Here is a 20,423-nt window from a genome sequence, read left to right as displayed (position 1 = left end):
GAAGATCCGGGATAGAATTGGTCTTCAGCAACCCATGCTTGCCGTAAAAGGAGACTATGCTTGTCATAAAAGGCGACTTACAGGATCGGTGGTCATGCTCAGGATGTCAATCACTGGATTGTCTGGTCCAGGCTCGATTATTTACAGACCACCGTCATATATATAGGTGGAATATTTCTGAGTACGGCGTTAAACAACAAACAAACAATATCACTCCACAATGGATATGGAATGTGGGTGTATCAAACCATACATTACAAATTGTAAGTTTTAAAAACAAAATTAAGAAAAAGGTATTAATTATCAATTTGTGACGTCGTGAACAAATCGGGGCGTCATGCAATCAATACCGGAGCAAAGTGACGTCATATTGCTTCAACTGCCCAATCAACGTTTAGAATCGCCTAAATGTACACATGCAAATACTCCTTTTTGCCACCTTCATCAGCGGTGTCGGGTCGTAAACGGTTGCTGGAGAAGCCGTGCAGCTGTTTGTTTGATCTGTAACACTGAGCAATATTACAGCGTGTATGACGACAGCCTGTAAAATAGTTAAGGACCAGACAAACATGGGTTTGATAATTTGATATTATGACATCGTCCCATACCGCAGGGGCGCGTGTTCATACAATCGATAATCTGGTGTTAGTGTGTGTTAGTGTTAGTGAGTGTGTGTTATCCGAAAATGTATTTGGTTCTGAAAATGATGAGATTATCTGGACCCATTTATAATACATGTATGTATTATTGGACAATAAAACCAAAAACGTCTCTAAAATGTGCTTCAGAGACTTAAAGTCAGTCTTGTAAACTTTGGCTTTATTTAAGTAAATAGTTGTATATAGACGTGTTTTTGTTGTTGTAAATGTTAACGAAATATGTCACGGATAAAAATCTCAAATTGGGAGGGATTTTCCCCACCCATCATCTTTGCAAGGACGAAAACGTAGTTTAGCGTAGTTTCTTGAAACTCAAACATTAACTATACATACAGTCTTACTTTTTTCAAGATGTTTCAAAATTACGTATTCTCTGGTATTTTGTGTACTTAATGTTTTCTTGGGTTACTTTCAGGGCATTTATTCAGGGACGTATGCTCATTTGGGCAAAAAACATACGCTGCGAACAGGATTCGAACCTGCGCGGGAATAACCCATTGGATTTCAAGTCCAACGCCTTAACCACTCGGCCATCGCAGCTCTTGTTACACGACGGGGAAATAATCCATTAAGTAAGCAACGCCAACGATACTCCTGAACTGGTTCAACAGCTGCGATCTATTTTCGCCTATTTGTAAGCGCTCGGGTATTTACGGAACAAGTCGTATTTCCGTTGATATTCCGTTACGTGGATATCCTTCGTTAGCATTCGGGACGTTCCGTAAATATGCAAGATTTACACTGGTAACTGGTTGTACTGCTGGTACGCGACATTACAGATATCGGTGTGAGGAGCCCAGTCAACGCGACGTGCCGTGATCACGAATGTCTTTGAAGAAAATAAAGGTCACGAAATTAACACTCGAATATTACAGTTACATGATGTCTAGTAGTTTTAGGAACCGAAATTAGTTCCAGCTTGTATATTCGCATAAATCGCTCGAAAATATTCCCTGCGCAACTGACTTGGCTCCAGTCTAAGTCAACAGAATGCGGTAAGCTGGGCCCCGTCTCTAATATCACAAGTTGACGACGCGCATAGGGAGCCGGGAACCAGCTTATAGTATGCGGTCGCGGATGCAAGCAGCGGTACCAGTTAAGACTGAGGACAGTGTCTGTTGAACGAGAGCAGACGAAATATCTGTTCGCGAGAATCATGTCAGAGGAACGCAGATATGAATACTAATTTATTCTTATTCATTTGCAATCATGCTGCTTTCAGCAATAGGATATACGCAATTTGCTCCATTCATCAATACCTAATCAATTCAATTCATAATACCGAATGAGTGAATAATTCAATGGAAATGTATGTACATGTGCTGAAACCATCCCGGGCTACAATATTCATGTAGACATTGGAACCTAGTTCATCAACACTCGCACGAAGAAACGCCTAGCTTGCAGTCATTGTTATGCTCCATAAAAACACATTACCAATACGGTTATAATTTTGTACTTTACGAAGAAGTCTATCAACTCAAATATTGCTCAAACACGTTCGGCATTTTCACTTGAACTGAGGGATAAATTGATCTAGCTTACATGCAACTACGATTTTAATAATATAAACCATAAAACGTTCTGAGTTATGCTATTCTAGTTGTGTAGGTGGGTTAAATTATAACTGGGGATGCACCCTAGCTGTTCCTTTCCATTTTTAACATCTTTGGAGTTTTTTGATAGTCATATATATATATATATATATGTATATGGAGCCTATTTCATTACTAGACTAAATTAGCATTTATTCCGCCTGATACGTCATTTAATGCAAAAAAGACTAAATGGAAAGACTGTCATAATATTTTGATCTGGATTTGTGATCAGATTAAATATAAAAGAATACATGTATATAGCGTAAGTTGATGACGTACAGGGGAAAATATCCTGTCCATCACTCTTGCCTTAGAATTCCATATTTCCTATTGACGATTCATTAAAAGCAAGGGTAAGGTTTTTCCTCGGACAAATTCACATTCACGAAAGGAAAGCTAATGTTTCTAATATAACGGTAATTTGGTTCTAAATAATGCGACCAGAAGAATGCTGCGCCTATCTGCGTCAGTAAGTTTCGATCCGTCTGACAATCTACGACATGTGACCTTGTCACTTTGCCAAGAGCAGCAAAGGACCTCAAGATCGATTAGACGCAATGGAGATTGGGACTTTCTGTCCATCTAAATATGACTTATGATAAATATCTCAAGAATTATACATAACAGACTTCAAATGGCTGCACATGATTGAGAAAACGAAATGTGCTGCAAAATAAATGATTGCCATGAACATTCTGACTTTGAGGAAGGCCGGCGGATGTGATATTTCTATAGCGCCACCTAGCGGAAGTAAACTGAACATGCGCGGAAGTGAGAAATGGATATCGTACCGAAACTCACAGGAAAAAATGCCTTGAAATATGCTTTATAATGATAATTTGCAATGTAGAGTTTGTAATAACCACACATGGGATTCCACAAATGAACGATAGGTAAGACTGTATCGTAATATCTGTTCATTATGTGGATATTCTTGGTTCAGAGTTTGACAGCAAGTGTCATCGTCTGATTCAATCATTCGTGTTTTGTTTTCTGAGGTGAGGAGGCGGGGTCATTTCATTAAATATTTCACCTTTCTTCATCATACTATGTCAATTTTTAAAGCACATATGATATATCAATACGAATTCATTTCATCGCACGGACTAGATGAGAGAAAGGGTTTGTAATGAGTACATTCCGACAAACCGATTTCCTGCTTCTGAGAGTGCCAATTTGGTAAATTCATCATCACTGGCAGCCGTGGCACTAAAGTCACGAAACGATTTGCGACATACTCATGATATTAAAGTAAATTTTCAATTAATGCATTATATTTATTGGAGGAATTAAATTAGTATGAATGGAATGAGCCTGAATGAACTCATCCTATGTATCTATGTAGAACTACAGGCCATCTAGCCCTGTTCACATTTTTACAGTCATCTCTTCTAATGTAAACACTGATTACAAATGGTTAACTAGACATCGTTAGGTTCCAACTTCTATAGCCATGATTCCTCATACTTTAAATCAGTTAAGTGTAAAATTCCTGGAAAACAATCTACATTTTCTTGGTGTGCTGAATCACTTTGGGTTTTTGCTAAAATGGCACCTCAGCGAAACGTCACCGAGCAAAAACAGCATGATTAGCAAAAAGGGCACCTCACCTAAAGCAAAAAACGGCTACTATTACCTAGCGAAAACAGCACCTTGTTATTTTTTGTTTACCTTAGTACTGAAATACATGAAATTAAACTCACATGGTCACTTGCAAACACAAATAAATGTGAAATGTTAAAAAAAGTTTACATTAGAAACTAACCTCTACTCGCCAGACTTGGAGGCGCAACTAAACTTATTGTGAAAACATTACATGCTTTGAAGTAAAATAAATGAAATTAAACTCAAACTTGCAAACACAAACAAATTGTGAAATGTTAATCGCCGTAAAACAATTTTACATTAGGAATAAGCCTCTACTCTAATTTACTTAACGACTCTGATTGGGATGTGCAACTTAACTTATCGTTGAAACCTCACATGCTTTGAAGTTTTAAGTACCTTTACTCAAATTAACTCAATGTCAAGTTGAAACCGAGTCTGGTGGAAATGTCAAGAAATTGGACTACAGGTATACTATATATTTAATATTTATTTTAGTAAGTAGGAAATAAATAGTAGTTTTATAGATATTTCTTATATATCTCCCCTTTCTGCCGGCAGCCGACATTACAAGAATGTTTCTTTGGATGACAGACGTCCCCGCCCAAGGAAAACATATATGCTACAACATTGCATAATAAAGCATGTAAATAAAGCATACAAACTACCACATAAGTTGTTCTTATCGTTATTAAAAACATAGGTGCCTTTTTCGCCTGACAATTAGTAGCCGTTTTTACCAAATGAGGTGCCGTTTTCGCCCAAGAAATTTGTGTCCTTTCGCCGAGGTGACGTTTAGCCTGCACCAGTCACTTTATATTGACAATTTTATATTTTTGAATAGGAAGTAAATTGTTGTATAAACAATGACATAATTGATTTTTATTCACTGCACTGGCTTCAAGTGATCAGCTTGTGTACCTACCCACACAGATATCCTTTGCGGACACCGATTGCTATTTGCAGAAATTCATGCAGTGTATGTTAATCATTCAATGAATAAATCTTAATTTTTATGGATTCTTTTTTGAAACTTTCCATCACAGCTGTGTATCTGTGCAATTGTATAGCATATTGTTTGCAATACATTACATTATGTTATATTGTTGAGGAAACATGTGAATAATGATGACTGTTCAACCACCAGCTTATGCAGATTCTCTAGTATTTCATGGTTGGACATAAATAGCATATGTAACACCAGAGCTCCAGATAAGCTGTGTATCTGCGTAAAATACGCATCAGAAATGCAGAAATGTAAAATAATATCCCAGTGTATCAAATACGCAACAAACATTACAGATACGCTACAAAAATAAAACTTGTGCGTATCATCAAAATATTGTGAAGTAACCCTGCGTATTCGATTGTCAAATCAGCAACTTATTTTGAAATTATAAACGGGCATTCCGTCAACCTTGCCAAACTCCACGAGGACAGTTACATCATACTTTCTTGTGGAAGTATCGTGGTATTTTTTAGTACTATAAAGCTCTCGAACCCACACAACACCAGTTTGCAGGGACTAGATGAATACTGTTTTTAGATATTTAACTTAAATACCCACATGTGTAAAAACTAGTGGGTAACAGAAATTTGAATACCCAGATAGAATTACTGATACCCAATGATTTTTAAATGCATGGGTATATATACCCACAACAACAAAAGCTTATCTGGAGCTCTGTAATACTCACAGTGCCCTCTAGCCAATTTGTTTCTGCCAAACAATATCCCATCTTTGATTTCTTAAAAATTAAATGACAAGTGATTGATTCACCTGCTAAAAGAAAGAATTTCAACTTGTGAAATAAAGTACTGTGTCAGGATACAAATCATATCACACCCATAGTATCAGGATATGTATCGTATTGTGACCCCACCTTATCGTTACACCACAAGTGGTTTTCAGTTGATCTCTCATTGACATAAGGGTGGCCATTTATACAAGATGCTGCAATTCGCTGTGCCAATTTGTGTCTGTCAGTCATATCAGAATCCGATGATCATGGTTTTAAATTTCCACTTTCATTACGATCCTTGGATTGTCAGGGTTAACATCTAGGATCTGCATCACTTTTTGCTTTCCTCCCACAAGGGCTGACATGCAGAGATGTGACTGATGAACACTTCAAAGTGGAATTAAACCCAACTCACTCACTTATTGACATGATTGACACTTAATACTGGGGTAAATACCTTCAGGCTGAAGGACAAGCACTGTATGTTTATCCTCTTGCTTGTATTTCATAGTCTTCTATTCTAATCAGAAATATTACTATCATAATATTATCCATGGGTTGTTACTAGTGATGGGTATTGGCCTGAAGTTTGTATTGCAATTTGTTGCAATAATGATTCAACCCATGAAGATCCTGGGTAGAATTGGTCTTCAGCAACTCATGCTTGCCGTAAAAGGCGACTATGCTTGTCATAAGAGGCGACTAACAGGATCGGGTGGTGAGGCACACTGACTTGATTGATGCATGTCATCAATCCCAATTGCTTTGATCGATGCTCAGGATAATAATCACTGGATTGTCTGGTCCAGACTCGATTATTTACAGACCGCCGTCATATAGCTGGAATATTGCTGAGTGTGGTGTTAAACAACAAACAAACAAGAAAGCAATAATGATTCATGTATTGCGGTATGTACCACAATATATTGAATGCGTTCTTTCATCTGTATTTGTTATGAATATGAATACCCCTCCTGCATGTTTTTGACAACTTTGTATTTTTTGTATTTTGTTAATTGTGTGTAAAAGACATTTTATACAGTAAACTCTCAAAAATAGTTTCACTTTTTCGACCACAGGAAAAGGTTGCTGATTTCTTAATTTCCATTTGAGTTGTCATGATTTTGAAAAACGCAATATAGCAATATTTTTTCCAAACATATTGTGGTATGTATGCTTTGGTATTTCGTATCGTGGTATACCGTTAATATCGCGCACCTCTAGTTGTTACCCTAGTATAGTAGTTTTAGGATTTATTTGTTCGCATTTAAAAAATCCAATGTCAGATAAAAAACTTAAATCAGGGTTAGAAATTGATTTATGTTTTCACTTGTCCGTAAAATAGAACTGCAACAGAGTTGCCATCTACCATGTCTACCTCATGGCAAAAGTAATATTTCACAAGAAAAAGGAACTAGTTTTTCCTGAATTCAACTAGTGGCTGTTTAGTGAACTTCGTTCCAGAATTTAGTTCCTTAAGTTTTGAGACATACCACTACACATGATCTGCCAAAACTTAATAGTGACAACGTTGACATGCTCAAAACATTTTTCAGAAAGACAAAGGCAGAAATCATAATACCATTGCACTACCGGTAAGTGTATCATGGTGTATGAAAATATTGTACAGCAAAGCAGGGGAACACAAACACAAAGAGCCTAGAGGAAGGTTTTTGACTGGCACAATCTTTCTTTTTTTAAATTCTTGTCTGCCGAAAGTGATGGTGTTCAGTTTCAGAGTAAATAGGTGATGATGAGAGCAGTTATTTGTTGATTTGAATCATAAAATCCCTGAAAAGTTGATTTTGATAAATGTTAAGTTAGCAGACCTGCTCATGTTAAACTCCTCACCCCCAAACATAAAAAGAATTACTGGTAAGATTTTTATCCAACATCAAAGTTTTGAACTGCTCCCTCAGGAAAGCAGCTGGTATGATTTTGTAATCACTGCACAGCTCGAAATGTCGTGTATGACTGTGATCTAAGCTCACATCTGAAGAGGTGAAAACGAGAATCGTCGAGTCAAACGTTCTATGTATGACTTATCTCAAAGAAGATAACATTAATTTCCTTTAAAAACAGCATTTTATGATCTCAGTAACTCATGTAAACTTGCTAAAAAACTAAAAAAGGAGAATTAAAAGAAAATTGGGTGTGTGTGTGGATATTTAAGGTAATCAAGTTCCAAGAAAATGTCAAATACATATGTAAACAGTAACTAGTTCATTGTCATATTTTCTTGTTTGCTCGTTTGTTTCTTAAAGCCTCACAGTCACTGAGCAGTAGTCCAGCTATGTCATAGCGGTCTAAAGGGGGTTATGATGATGCTTGTAGTTCATATTTCATTTGAGAACGCCTCTGTGGCCTAGTGTTAGAGAGTCCGCCCGGATAGCAGAAGGTCGAGGGTTTGATCCCTGACCATGTCATACCAAAAGACGTTAAAAGATGGTACTTGTTGCTACCCTGCCTGGCGCTTGGCGTTAAGGGGCTAAAACAAGGACTGGTCAGCTTGGAGTCAGTATACTGTGTCTGAGTGGGGTATTCTTGTTAAACACTGGCATGGTATCTCGGTGGGCGAGCACTATAAAATCGCCATTAGTCCGGCCTAGCACAAGCATGCACGCACCCACACATGCACACACACGTGCATGCACGTTGCTATATAAGTGCAATAATCTTGGAAGCGACGTAAACTCCATTCCACCTCACCTATTTCATTTGATTGAGTTAAACATTTTGATTATCTGTAAAGGACTAGTTTCATTTTCTGAGGCTGAAAGCTTAAATTGTGTGGTATATGACTTGTCAAAGGATTTACCAATAGCTATAGGGTAAACAAATGCATATCAAATCATTTGTAGTGCATTTGCAATGGATAATGCTTTGGTTGGTTGGCAGTGTTAAAAATATTTTTAAAATGTTATTGGTATGTCATTATTATTACTCTTAGTATTGTGGCCACGGTTGTAGTGATTAGTACATTTAACATTAATGTACATTCATAATTTGATATTTTAGGTGTTTTACACTTTTCCCAAAGTGATATTTTTGGGCTGAATGGAAGGTTTGTATCTCTAAGGGTTTTAGTGCAGAAACATGCTAATTAATGTATATTGTTAAAACTAGGTAAATGGTACGATTTATATATTTTTTTGTATATTTCTATGTACAGATGTGGCTTGTATGTGTGACTTGTTGGTCAGTTTCATTAAATCTGCATCATTCACACACAACGAGGTGTGTTTGTTGCGGTGATTGAAACAGCAGAGAAGCAAAAACTGCCCCTTAACCATGCCAAATGGACATAATTTTCAAGATTGGTATTCAGAACCATTACACTCTTTTGAGATGTTATTCCCAAAATCAATGGCCAAATATTGTCCCTTCTTTGTCATTTTCTATTTTGCTCATTATGTTACAGATATGTTGTTAGTGTAACTTCATGTTCAAAAATAATATTTTCTTTTGTTGCAGAAAAAATTGAATCATGAGTTTTATGAAGAAGCTTGTAGGGCAGAAGTTGATGTCGGACTCTGCCCGGCAATCTCATGTCCAGGACAATGCTCTCGGACTCATGCATTTACGCAAATTGTTTGCGGAATTCCGTCATCCAACGGCCAAAGCTACTCAGAAGGACCAAGAGGACAAGCTGTATAACATGCTGCCACTATTCTGCAAGGTAAGCTACTTGACTCAGTATGCATCACAAAAGCAGGGATGTAAATGTAGAGATCCTTTTCCTATCCTAATTCTAGTTGCTAAAAAGGTGGGTCGCTTCATGGAATAAACAGTCTTGGATGATGCTTGCCCATAGTGAAAGTAGAGCTGTCATCGGCTCTCTGACATTAAGAGTCATGATTTGAATGGGGCACTAGAACAAGTTATGCTCGAATTGCCATATCGCAGTCTTTTCCTGTACCAGGTTCAACGTAATAAGTGCCCTGCTCTAATAAGCACCCACAGCGATATTTGCTAATATATTGGCCACTGAACAACCCCAATTAGCACCCCTTCTGATTGATCAATGTACACAAGACTTATTTATTCACACATAATACGCACCCATGTGTTATGTGCACACTTAATAATGGGCAATTAAATTCTGGAAAAATATACCTGTCATACATAAACATTTCAGGCTGTCAGCATAAACCATGATAGTTATCTTTCAACTCTGTTGTTTTTGGTTTTTTTCACTAAAATAATATTCCAATAAGAGCTCCCTATTTCTAATTTTGAGAGCCCCCTGGGCGCTTATTACGTTGAATATGGTAATTTGTTTACAAGAAGGTGTCTTTAAGATGTTTAAACCCTTTGTTCATTGTGCTCTAATCTGGGAGGCAGTTGAAGGTGGCACTAGAACATGATAGAATGGAGCTTGCTTTGTAACCATGGTAACATGTGTATGCGCATTGATCATTTCCGGTGTAATCATACCAGCAAATGGTGCCAGGGTTTATCAATTCCTGCCCACAGGCCGATATTCGGCCCCATGTCTGCTGTTAATGTTATTATAACTTCCTGATTTGGAACTAAGAATTTCCCAATTTATGTTACAATGTATTAATACATATAACTAATAACTAACATGATGTCTTTGTAGTAGTAACCTGTATTCATATATGACAAGACTGGTAAATAGGAACAGATTTTTATGCTTCGTTTTCTATTTTTACATTAAATGTTAACAAGTGAGGAATGCTACAAGTGTCAGAATGTTGTTGGTTCTTTTATGCTCATTTAGGTTTTTTTAAACATAGATATGGCTTGGTCATGTTTCTTTTTTGGGAGGAATTATTTATTTTTAAACTTTTCTATTTTCCTGGATGTTCTTATAGTTCATTATTTTTAAGAACAGACTTCAATTAATTATTTGTGTTTATGTAGGTACAAACCTAAAAAACGGTGTACATGCTGTGTAAGTCTGTGGAGTGTGTATAACTTCATAAACACAAAAATATACTGAAGCCAATTCTTATAAATAAATACACCAACAATAATAATTCCACGGGCTGCTTATTTCATCATTAACACAACAGTCCCAGACAAATTCTGCTTTAAATTTATCAAAATTCTGCGATAAATCTTGCCATAATAACAACCATTTACCCCTATAAAATAAGCACAAACTGATTTTCTTTTTGAATTAAGTTAGTTTCTTTGTTTATAATTAGATGTAAGTGTAGTTTATGTAGTCATTATACCACAAGAACGTTTAAAAGTCGAAATCGAATGTTTTGAATTCATTGTATTGTAAGATTCACATTTTGTATGTATGAATAGCATGTTAAATGTTTGGGCTCAAACATATGTGAATCATATGGACTTTTGCCAGCTGGCTTTACTATACCAAATAGAATTTTACTAAACTAGAGCTTTGGACTACGGCTAAAGTTGTTGACTGTTGTACTGTAATCACAACGATAGACACGAACACTCATCCAATAGTCCAAGAAGAGAGACGAGTTGTTTTCTACCAAAATTTTACATAAGCCACTAATCTGAATTGAGCTATTTGGATTTGACCAATTGATGGCTACCCTGAAATCTGTTTCTTTCACCTACAGTATTATTGTTTTAGGTAGGAATAATGTCTTGAATGGTTCGCAGAAAAATAACCCTGGTGGTGTAATGATACAGCAATACAGCATTGTATCCCAATACGAGGCCCACGATACAATACATTAATGTTCACCCCCTGTATCGTGATACATGTTACATTTCATTACAAGTGGTACTGGAGTACAAACATGTGAATACTGACAAACTGGTCACCAACAAGCTGATGCAGATGCTCTAGCATTTCCCAGTTGGCTACAGTCTGAAATTTAAATTCAGGACTGATTCACCTGCTAAAAAGAAAAAATTAACTTGTGAAATAAAAGTACTGTATTGGGATACTAAATGTATTGCATCCATAGGGTCAGGGTATGTATCACTGTATCGTATCGCGAGCCCAGTGTATCATATCTCGAGCCCGGTGTATTGCATCGCAAGCCCACTATATCATATCGTGAGTCCACTGTATTCAGCGATAGAAACAAACTGTTTTCAGTCTACTAGTCCTTATAATGATAACATATTGAAAAAAAATGGCAAATTTCTACTAGTCTTTATGATACCTTAACTGTTGGGCAGTTTGGCAAGGACTATTGGACTAGTGGCAATCTCTAATGCTGTGTATTGTATCGCGAGCCCATTGTAGTGTATCGCAAGTTCACTGTATCGTATTGCAAGTTCACTGTATCGTATTGCAGTCCACTGTATCGTATCGCATGTCCACTGTGTCATATTGCGAGCCGATAGTATTGTATCATGAGCCCACTGTATCATATCGTGATCGCACTGTATCATATCATGAGCCCACTGTATCGTTACAACTCTGTGGACCACTGTGACCTATTTAACTTCTACAGGCTGGTGACATGTGGCGCACTTGATATGGAGATGAACAGTCTGCATTATTGTATTTCATACCAGCATAGAATAGAAATGCCAGTTAAATTTTATATGAATGTTAATATTGGAGAAGTTACTATCATCATGATCATGATTATCATTTAGACAGCCACAATTTCACAGCCCAGACTCTCAGTGGGACTTCCGCTGCCTAGTACTTGCATCCATTCTAATTTTATTAGTGTATGGAATGCAATTTTTTACAGCAAGTGAAACAATTCATTATGGCCTGGTGTTCTTATGTCCCGAATTCTGTAGTAATAAATAAGGGTGAAACGATACACTGATATTCCGATGCATCGCGATACTTGACCCACGGTACGATATATGATAAACGTGGGCCTATTTATCCATACGCCACGATACGGAACGCTTTTTTCAATTAACTGCTAAATTGGTTATAGTGTGCGGTAACACATGGCTCCCCAAAACGTACTTACATTTTTAATAAGCTCAGGTTTTACACTGGCAGATGTTTTTCCCCATCTCAAAAAACATTATCAGCTGATCACCGTAAGCACATAACACCGGAAATACCAGTCAGCAAAACCGAACTGAAGTACGCAATTCAATACCATCATTATACTATCTTGTTATTATGGCGTGTTCATTGTATAAATGGACACTTGTTTGTAATATATTTTATTAATTTTATTCAAAATTTCATCATGTTCATTTAATATTGTTTTCATTAAGTTATGTGAAATCGCGTGTGAAGAGATACAGCAACCACGGTCAGATTACCGCTTTTGACGCATTTAAACAAACTTTAGTTACTAAAGAATAGATACATATATTAAAAATGACATACGTTGACTCGTTAAAAGTCATATTTGTGGCAATTTGGCTATTATATGTCAACTTAACATTTTCGCAATCGAAATACCTGTCGCGCGGGAAGTCCCTACTGTGACTGGTCAAATTGTTCCATATGTAAAAATATCCTGCAACAACAATCACCATTACCAAAATGCTACGCTTGTGGTTTTTATAGTTTTAAATACATATAGAGTAAAAGCTGCAACTAAAGTAACACGATATTGGAATATATTATTCCTGATAAAACAATAATTTCAGATACAATTTCTTCGAACATTGCATACAAATTCTTTGAAGTTGTATCACTGGTGAAGTACATCAATTATTTCCTGGTGTTTGAACTTTGAATTGTTTCGAAGGAAAGTTACAGAAAGTTCCACTTTGAAGCCTAACAACTTCAGTAATCTTGTTATTATAAAATAATGTTGACTGTTCCAAAATCATGAAAGGTTCAATCTTGACATGCTTTAAGTCTTGTTTTTGTATCATAGCGTATCGAGATACGTATCGTATCGTGACCAGAATATCGAGATGTGTATCGTATCGTGACCTTCCTGTATCGTTGCAGCCCTAGTAATAAAGGTCACATGCCTGTCATGAGTTGTGTGCATGAGTACCATGAGTAACCTGGCTGATTGTGTGTCATCATTCCCTGATGGGTGCTTGTTTTTGCCACCACTTGTTAGTGTGGCCTGACTTGGTAATTATTATTACAGGAGGCAGCGTTATAGCTGGAATATGGCTTACAGAGACATAAACAAACTTTTCACTTGCTTGTTCATCTTTATTTCTGCTGATATTGAATTAGCTCTGCTATCAGTCTATTTTGACTGTTACTGTTATGTCTGGAATTGATGGTAAATTGCTTTTAAATGCTGATGGAGATGTCATCATTCTCACTGTAATGTGTTCTTACATCAATGTCAGAGACAGGTTAGGTTGTCAGACACACATTAAAGATACCCACTTACGTTGATCCCTGATTATTTAGAAGTAGGGTGTAGTTGGCAGCATTGTTGGGAAGGTGGTATTATATAAATGATATGATGCACCATTTGCAATACATTTTGGTAAGTATGGTCAGAACAGATTGATGTTATTGTTGCCATGGTAACTTTGATAGAATGTTTTTGTTTTTTTTAATATTAAGGTGAAGGGTTTTGCCATTGTGTATTCTAGCGTATACGTCTTAATCATGCATAGATACCTACAATAATATAAGTACTTACCTTTTACTTTTACACCCAATAGAATCTTGTTGTGGTAGATAATTGAAACCGGTTATTCTCTGGTGTTGATTATTTTTATGTATTTACAAGCAATCTTGTGATATAAATCATATACCATATTTGCCATAATAATGCCCCGTTTGTGAATGGGGCTTATTAAAACCACCGAGGCTAGCATTTGTTGACAGAAATCGAGGAGTAGTGAACAAAATTAGTTCATATGTCAATGAAACTAAAAACAGTTTTGATAATAGTTACTAGGTAATGATATATGCTTCTACTACATTGCTTTTAAAATAAAATAAAATGTGTATTGTAAACAAAATACAGACTGTCATGTTACCTTTCCGTCTTAGTAAGGGGCGCTTAGTTAAGATTACTTACCACAGTTAATCAGGAGATCCTAACTTGAACAGGAAGCCGTGAAGATCCGGTGTAGAATATGTCTTCGGTAACCCATACCTGCCATAAAAGGCGAATATGCTTAAAAGGCAACTAACAGGATGGGGTGGTCAGGCTCGATGACTTGGTTGATGCATGTCATCGTATCCTAAATGCGTGGATCGATGCTCATTATGTCAATCACTGAATTGTCTGGACCAGACTCGATTATTTGCTGATGACTGTCATATAGCTGGAGTATTGCTGAGTGAATGTTAAACAGCAAACAAACAATAATTGGAGCAGGGCACTTATTCCTGCCAATATGGTTAGACTTTTCAAATAGGAACCAATCGGATAACATCATTTGAGCAACATCAAGTGACAAGTGAGCATAAGCAGTAATACACAATAGTATGAACATAAACTAACTTTTCATTGAAATAGCTTAACATATGTTAATTAACAATATGTTAACATCCCAATTATTTCATTCCGAATTACGGAGTGCATCTTAATGCTGCAGTCTTTGCCAAATTCTCAGTGTGTAAATTATAAACTTTTCTGTGTATTATTTCCTTATTCCAAACTTAAATTATCTCTTTACTAAAGTGATGGAAACAGGTTGACCTAGTGTGTTTGAAATGGAGATGGATCCGTGATAGAAAATATAATCTATTCTCATGTCACAATGACCTATTATTCTGAACATCAGAGGCTGCTATGTTATTTGCTAACAAATTGCTACAAAGGAAATCATTAGGTTGATATATTTATATGTTATCAACAGTTGTTTTAGATGTTTATCAGGAAAATTATCTTTTTGAAGCTTCAGCATGTTTAGGGATGCACTTTTGTCTATTATTTGCTGAACTCTAAGATCATGCAATCTCATTAAAATCCCATCTTTTTACCTCCCTGCATGATTTTTTAGGACGCCTCGATAGGATGTTGCGTCAAGGGAACTTTCTAATCAATCAATCAGCATCGAGGCTTCTACATTTTCAGTATGAGTGAGCGAAGCATTCAAATCATCATATATATCAGCTTTTGGTATCTCAAATATGATCTAAAACAACAGCGTCTGACAAAATAAAGTATAGTGGTTCCATTATATTGTTTTGAATATTTCATACATTCTGTCGATTCTGAGTGCTGTGGCATCTATACCCAAAAAGGGAGCCCCAATCGCAGGAATTTTTGTGTTCGGTGTGGGTTTTCATTTGTTCAAAATCGAAATTTTCCTATCAAGATGGTAAAAATATCATTTTGGAAAGCTGACAATAGGCTTTTTTTAGATTGGGTAGTCAATGTTCGCTCATGGTTTTAATGAAATTGAAAATTATGAAAAAAGGTAACGCTATATCATGTATATATGTTTCTTTCTTTCGTTTTGTTCTTTACTAAATAGTAAAGCCATACATTAATAATTATTGTTGTTGATGATATTTGTTGAAAGAATAGGGTTAGTAGGGTAAATGTGCATGGGGTTTGTGTGATGAAATATTTCATTAGGATTGGCACTAGTCCTGTAGTCCTTGCCAAACTGCCCACAAGTTAAGGTATCATAAGGACTGGTAGAAATTTACAATTTTTATTGGTTCAGCTTTGTGTTATCAATATAAGGACTAGTGGGCTAAAAATGTTAAGTTTCTACAGCTGAAATAGGGATAGGGATTATCTGCAGATAGGGATATGGGATTAAAATACTTCAAATACTATGTCTTAGGATGTATTTTTTCCAAGGATGTACCCTTCCAATAAACACAAATTTATGATAATAAATGTTGATGTTGCAGGTGTTTGAGAATGCTCCATCTTGTGAAATGACAGAAAAGTGGGGTGACATCCTACAGTTTTGTAGCCATGTGTCCAAGCTGATGGTCACCGAGATCCGACGCAGGGCATCTAACCAGTCAACAGGTAAGCACACTCTGATACATGGGAGAGAGGAAGGAGTTGTACGGCTGTCTCTACTGCACCAGGCTCTTCACAGTGTTACACTGATACATGGGAGAGAGGATGGAGTTGTACTTCTGTCTCTGTTGCGCCAGACTCCTCACAGTGTTACACTGATACATGGGAGAGAGGAAGGAGTTTTACTTCTGTCTCTGCTGCACCAGGCTCCTCACAGTGTTACACTGACAAATGAGAGAGAGGAAGGAGTTTTACTTCTGTCACTGTTGCGCCAGACTCCTCACAGTGTTACACTGATACATGGGAGAGAGGAAGGAGTTTTACTTCTGTCTCTGCTGCACCAGGCTCCTCACAGTGTTACACTGACAAATGAAAGAGAGGAAGGAGTTGTACTTCTGTCTCTGTTGCGCCAGACTCCTCACAGTGTTACACTGACAAATGAGAGAGAGGAAGGAGTTGTACTTCTGTCTCTGTTGCGCCAGACTCCTCACAGTGTTACACTGATACATGGGAGAGAGGAAGGAGTTTTACTTCTGTCTCTGCTGCACCAGGCTCCTCACAGTGTTACACTGACAAATGAGAGAGAGGAAGGAGTTGTACTTCTGTCTCTGTTGCGCCAGACTCCTCACAGTGTTACACTGATACATGGGAGAGAGGAAGGAGTTTTACTTCTGTCTCTGCTGCACCAGGCTCCTCACAGTGTTACACTGATACATGGGAGAGAGGAAGGAGTTTTACTTCTGTCTCTGCTGCACCAGGCTCCTCACAGTGTTACACTGACAAATGAGAGAGAGGAAGGAGTTGTACTTCTGTCTCTGTTGCGCCAGACTCCTCACAGTGTTACCACTGATACATGGGAGAGAGGAAGGAGTTGTACTTCTGTCTCTGTTGCGCCAGGCTCCTCACAGTGTTACACTGATACATGGGAGAGAGGAAGGAGTTGTACTGCTGTCTCTACTGCACCAGGCTCTTCACAGTGTTACACTGATACATGGGAGAGAGGATGGAGTTGTACTTCTGTCTCTGCTTCACCAGGCTCCTCACAGTGTTACACTGACAAATGAGAGAGAGGAAGGAGTTTTACTTCTGTCTCTGCTGCACCAGGCTCCTCACAGTGTTACACTGACAAATGAGAGAGAGGAAGGAGTTTTACTTCTGTCTCTGCTTCACCAGGCTCCTCACAGTGTTACACCGACAAATGAGAGAGAGGAAGGAGTTTTACTTCTGTCTCTGCTGCACCAGGCTCCTCACAGTGTTACACTGACAAATGAGAGAGAGGAAGGAGTTTTACTTCTGTCTCTGCTTCACCAGGCTCCTTACAGTGTTACACTGATACATGAGAGAGAGGAAGGAGTTGTACTGCTGTCTCTGCTGCACCAGGCTCCTCACAGTGTTACACTGATACATGAGAGAGAGGATGGAGTTGTACTGCTGTCTCTGCTTCACCAGGCTCCTCACAGTGTTACACTGACACATGAGAGAGAGGAAGGAGTTGTACTGCTGTCTCTGCTGCACCAGGCTCCTTACAGTGTTACACTGACACATGGGAGAGAGGATGTAGTTGTACTGCTGTCTCTGCTGCATCAGGCTCCTCACAGTGTTACTCTTGCTCGTGCTCTTGCTCTGTAAGCTGGTTCCCGGCTCTCTATGCCTGTCATCAACCAACACAAGATAGAACCCGGTATCGGTTTCCATTATAAATGCTCTGCTTATTTATTAGACATCACATCCAGTGTATTAAATATGGACATTGTCTGGCAGTCCATGTGTTCATCCATGCATGGTGTCATTTCCGGAACATATCTTAAAAAACATACATTTTTTCTTCAGCAAACTTGGCACATTGTTAAGTCAAGTAGTGAATTGATGCTTTTTGGAAGTAATGGAATTTTTGAAAAATGTATTTTTTGAGTTTCCATATTAGTAACTTTGACTTCGACTGAAAATGGGGGTAGTTCTCGTATCCGTAGCAAATCTTGAAAAATGTACACTATTTCTTCACCAAACTTGGCACATAGACAGGTCAAGTGGTGAACTGGTGCCTTTTAATTGCAGTCGATATTGATGACTTTGACCTCTTGTTTTGCTGTAATGGAAGTTCAAGGTCAACACTTGTCATTTTCTGAAAAGATTACTAAATAACAAATGTTTCATTACGGTAGTTGTTACTCGTAAACTGGGTTCTAAGTCAGCGCAGATAAAACTGATTTGCGAGTTAATTGCGCAAATTTGATTTTGTTTATATCACTTAACATACATGAGGTTTTGCAGAAATATCATCCATGATAATCCAGTGTGTAATATCTCCATTTCATTACCATAAATATGTATAACCAATTGAATGTAGATAAATTATGATTGGTATCGTCGATTCAGAAGTATTAATTTGTGTTTTCATTTAACCATGTAGACATAGACAAAATTATGTCTGTTTCGCTGTAGTGCATTGGTGGAAACAACACGCCTGACATAATTTTGTGTCCCTATGTACACAGAGAACAATGGAAATTATGAATATGTAGTCATATTACATAAATATGTGTACATTGTAACAGATGGCCATTGTAAACAAAGCTTGATAAGGTTGAAACAAATGCATTCAGGAACTTGGAATTTAATTAACATTTAGTATATAAGTCATCACTGTGGTACCACTATCAATCTATCAGGAGCATTAACAATAACCCTAGATAACAGTTAATATTTCTCTCATTATAAGTTTATCTTTATGGATGTAAGCATATACTTCATTGCTTTCCTTATGAATTCTAACTACATATCCAGGTGAGCCATTGAGAAGTAGCACTGTAATTATAGATCCCATTGGTTGGGACAATGTCAAATTTTTTGTCATATTTGGATTGGATTTGGGATTTTCGCTCATGTTCCTTCAAAGTAATAATATGTGCCATGTTTAGGCTTTCTCGTTGACTCTTACATATCACAATGACTTATAACAAATATACTTATATTTCTATTACTCCAACATGCACACAACGTATTGTTTATTATCTGTAGACATGTATGTGCGTGTATATGTAAAAAGCACCAGCTTGGTATCCTTATCAAACATTGAGTAGTAGAAGATGCAAGTGGATTTCCTGGAGTCATGATAGTAATAGCTGCATGGTACTTTCTATTTTATTTATACTTAGCCTGTCACTCTAAACTGTGGTGACTATTGTTCTGCAAGTCACTACTGCGATAACTATTGATATTGAAAGAAACTATTGCGATAACTATTGATATGGCAAGCAACTATTGCGACCCATATCGATAGTATTCAGTGTATCATTGTAGATGGATTGTAGATGGATTTTAGAGGTGAATTAAACCTTGGAACTGAAGTTTCCTTTGAATGTGATAACCATAACAACAAGTAAAAAGTAAAGTCTGAGATATGACTGATTTGTTTTTTCTTTACTCTAATAACTTAAGAAAAAGAAACTTCCACATTACCATGTATAAAAATTACTACCACTCATGATCAAAAGAAAAACAAATTTGAACATCATTGCATGTATTTTATTGATGTAAATACAATCGAAACTGATAGAACAATCGTTTTATTGACTTTAAGTGCTTACCAATAGCAATATACAGTGGTCCCTCGACTTAACACTCCTCGATGTACCGCTACTCCGGATGCACCGCAGGGTAAACCTTGCCTCCCAAAATTGCATGAAAAATATCCCCCTTAAAGCGCGTTAAAGCAAATAAAGTTACAAATAAACTGATGAAAGTTAATTCCATGTCGAAGTACACGTGTGTGTATTTGAAAAACAATTTTGTTCATTGTTTCCGGCTGCATGTGATCGAAACCATTCTGCCTTTTGTTCCGGTTGTGAAAAAACATATCGTACACAGATCTGGCATTATACTCACATAAAATAAAATCCCAGCAACAAAAAACATAAGCTGCATTGTTTGATTAAATACTCATCTCAGCTTGTTGTGATTGGTAAGACAACATGTGAGATGTCTTCGAACTTCAAACCGGCCGCGTGTAATGCA

General features: G+C 37.2%; 1 protein-coding gene and 1 non-coding gene across 2 annotated transcripts in view; one reads left to right on the top strand and one right to left on the bottom strand.

The window, feature by feature from the left end:
* Positions 1–1,117: 1,117 nt before the first annotated feature.
* Positions 1,118–1,199, bottom strand: Trnas-uga (transfer RNA serine (anticodon UGA)). Its single transcript has one exon. It is a non-coding gene; the product is annotated as a tRNA-Ser (tRNA).
* A 1,827-nt stretch (positions 1,200–3,026) lies between these two features.
* LOC139469866 (WD repeat and FYVE domain-containing protein 3-like) overlaps positions 3,027–20,423 on the top strand; it is an 88,839-nt gene continuing 71,442 nt past the window's right edge. The window contains exons 1-3 of the mRNA XM_071252181.1: positions 3,027–3,150; positions 9,079–9,283; positions 16,292–16,415. Coding sequence (XP_071108282.1) covers positions 9,092–9,283; positions 16,292–16,415 — 316 coding nt within the window. The 5' untranslated portion in view covers positions 3,027–3,150; positions 9,079–9,091. The remainder of the gene's footprint in view (positions 3,151–9,078; positions 9,284–16,291; positions 16,416–20,423) is intronic.

The sequence above is a fragment of the Haliotis cracherodii genome, unplaced genomic scaffold (assembly GCF_022045235.1).
Source record: "Haliotis cracherodii isolate W230 unplaced genomic scaffold, xgHalCrac1.p SCAF_2, whole genome shotgun sequence".
Classification (NCBI taxonomy): Eukaryota; Metazoa; Mollusca; class Gastropoda; order Lepetellida; family Haliotidae; genus Haliotis; species Haliotis cracherodii.
The sequence above is the reverse complement of the archived record's forward strand: the minus strand, read 5'-3'. Positions and strand labels throughout refer to the sequence as shown.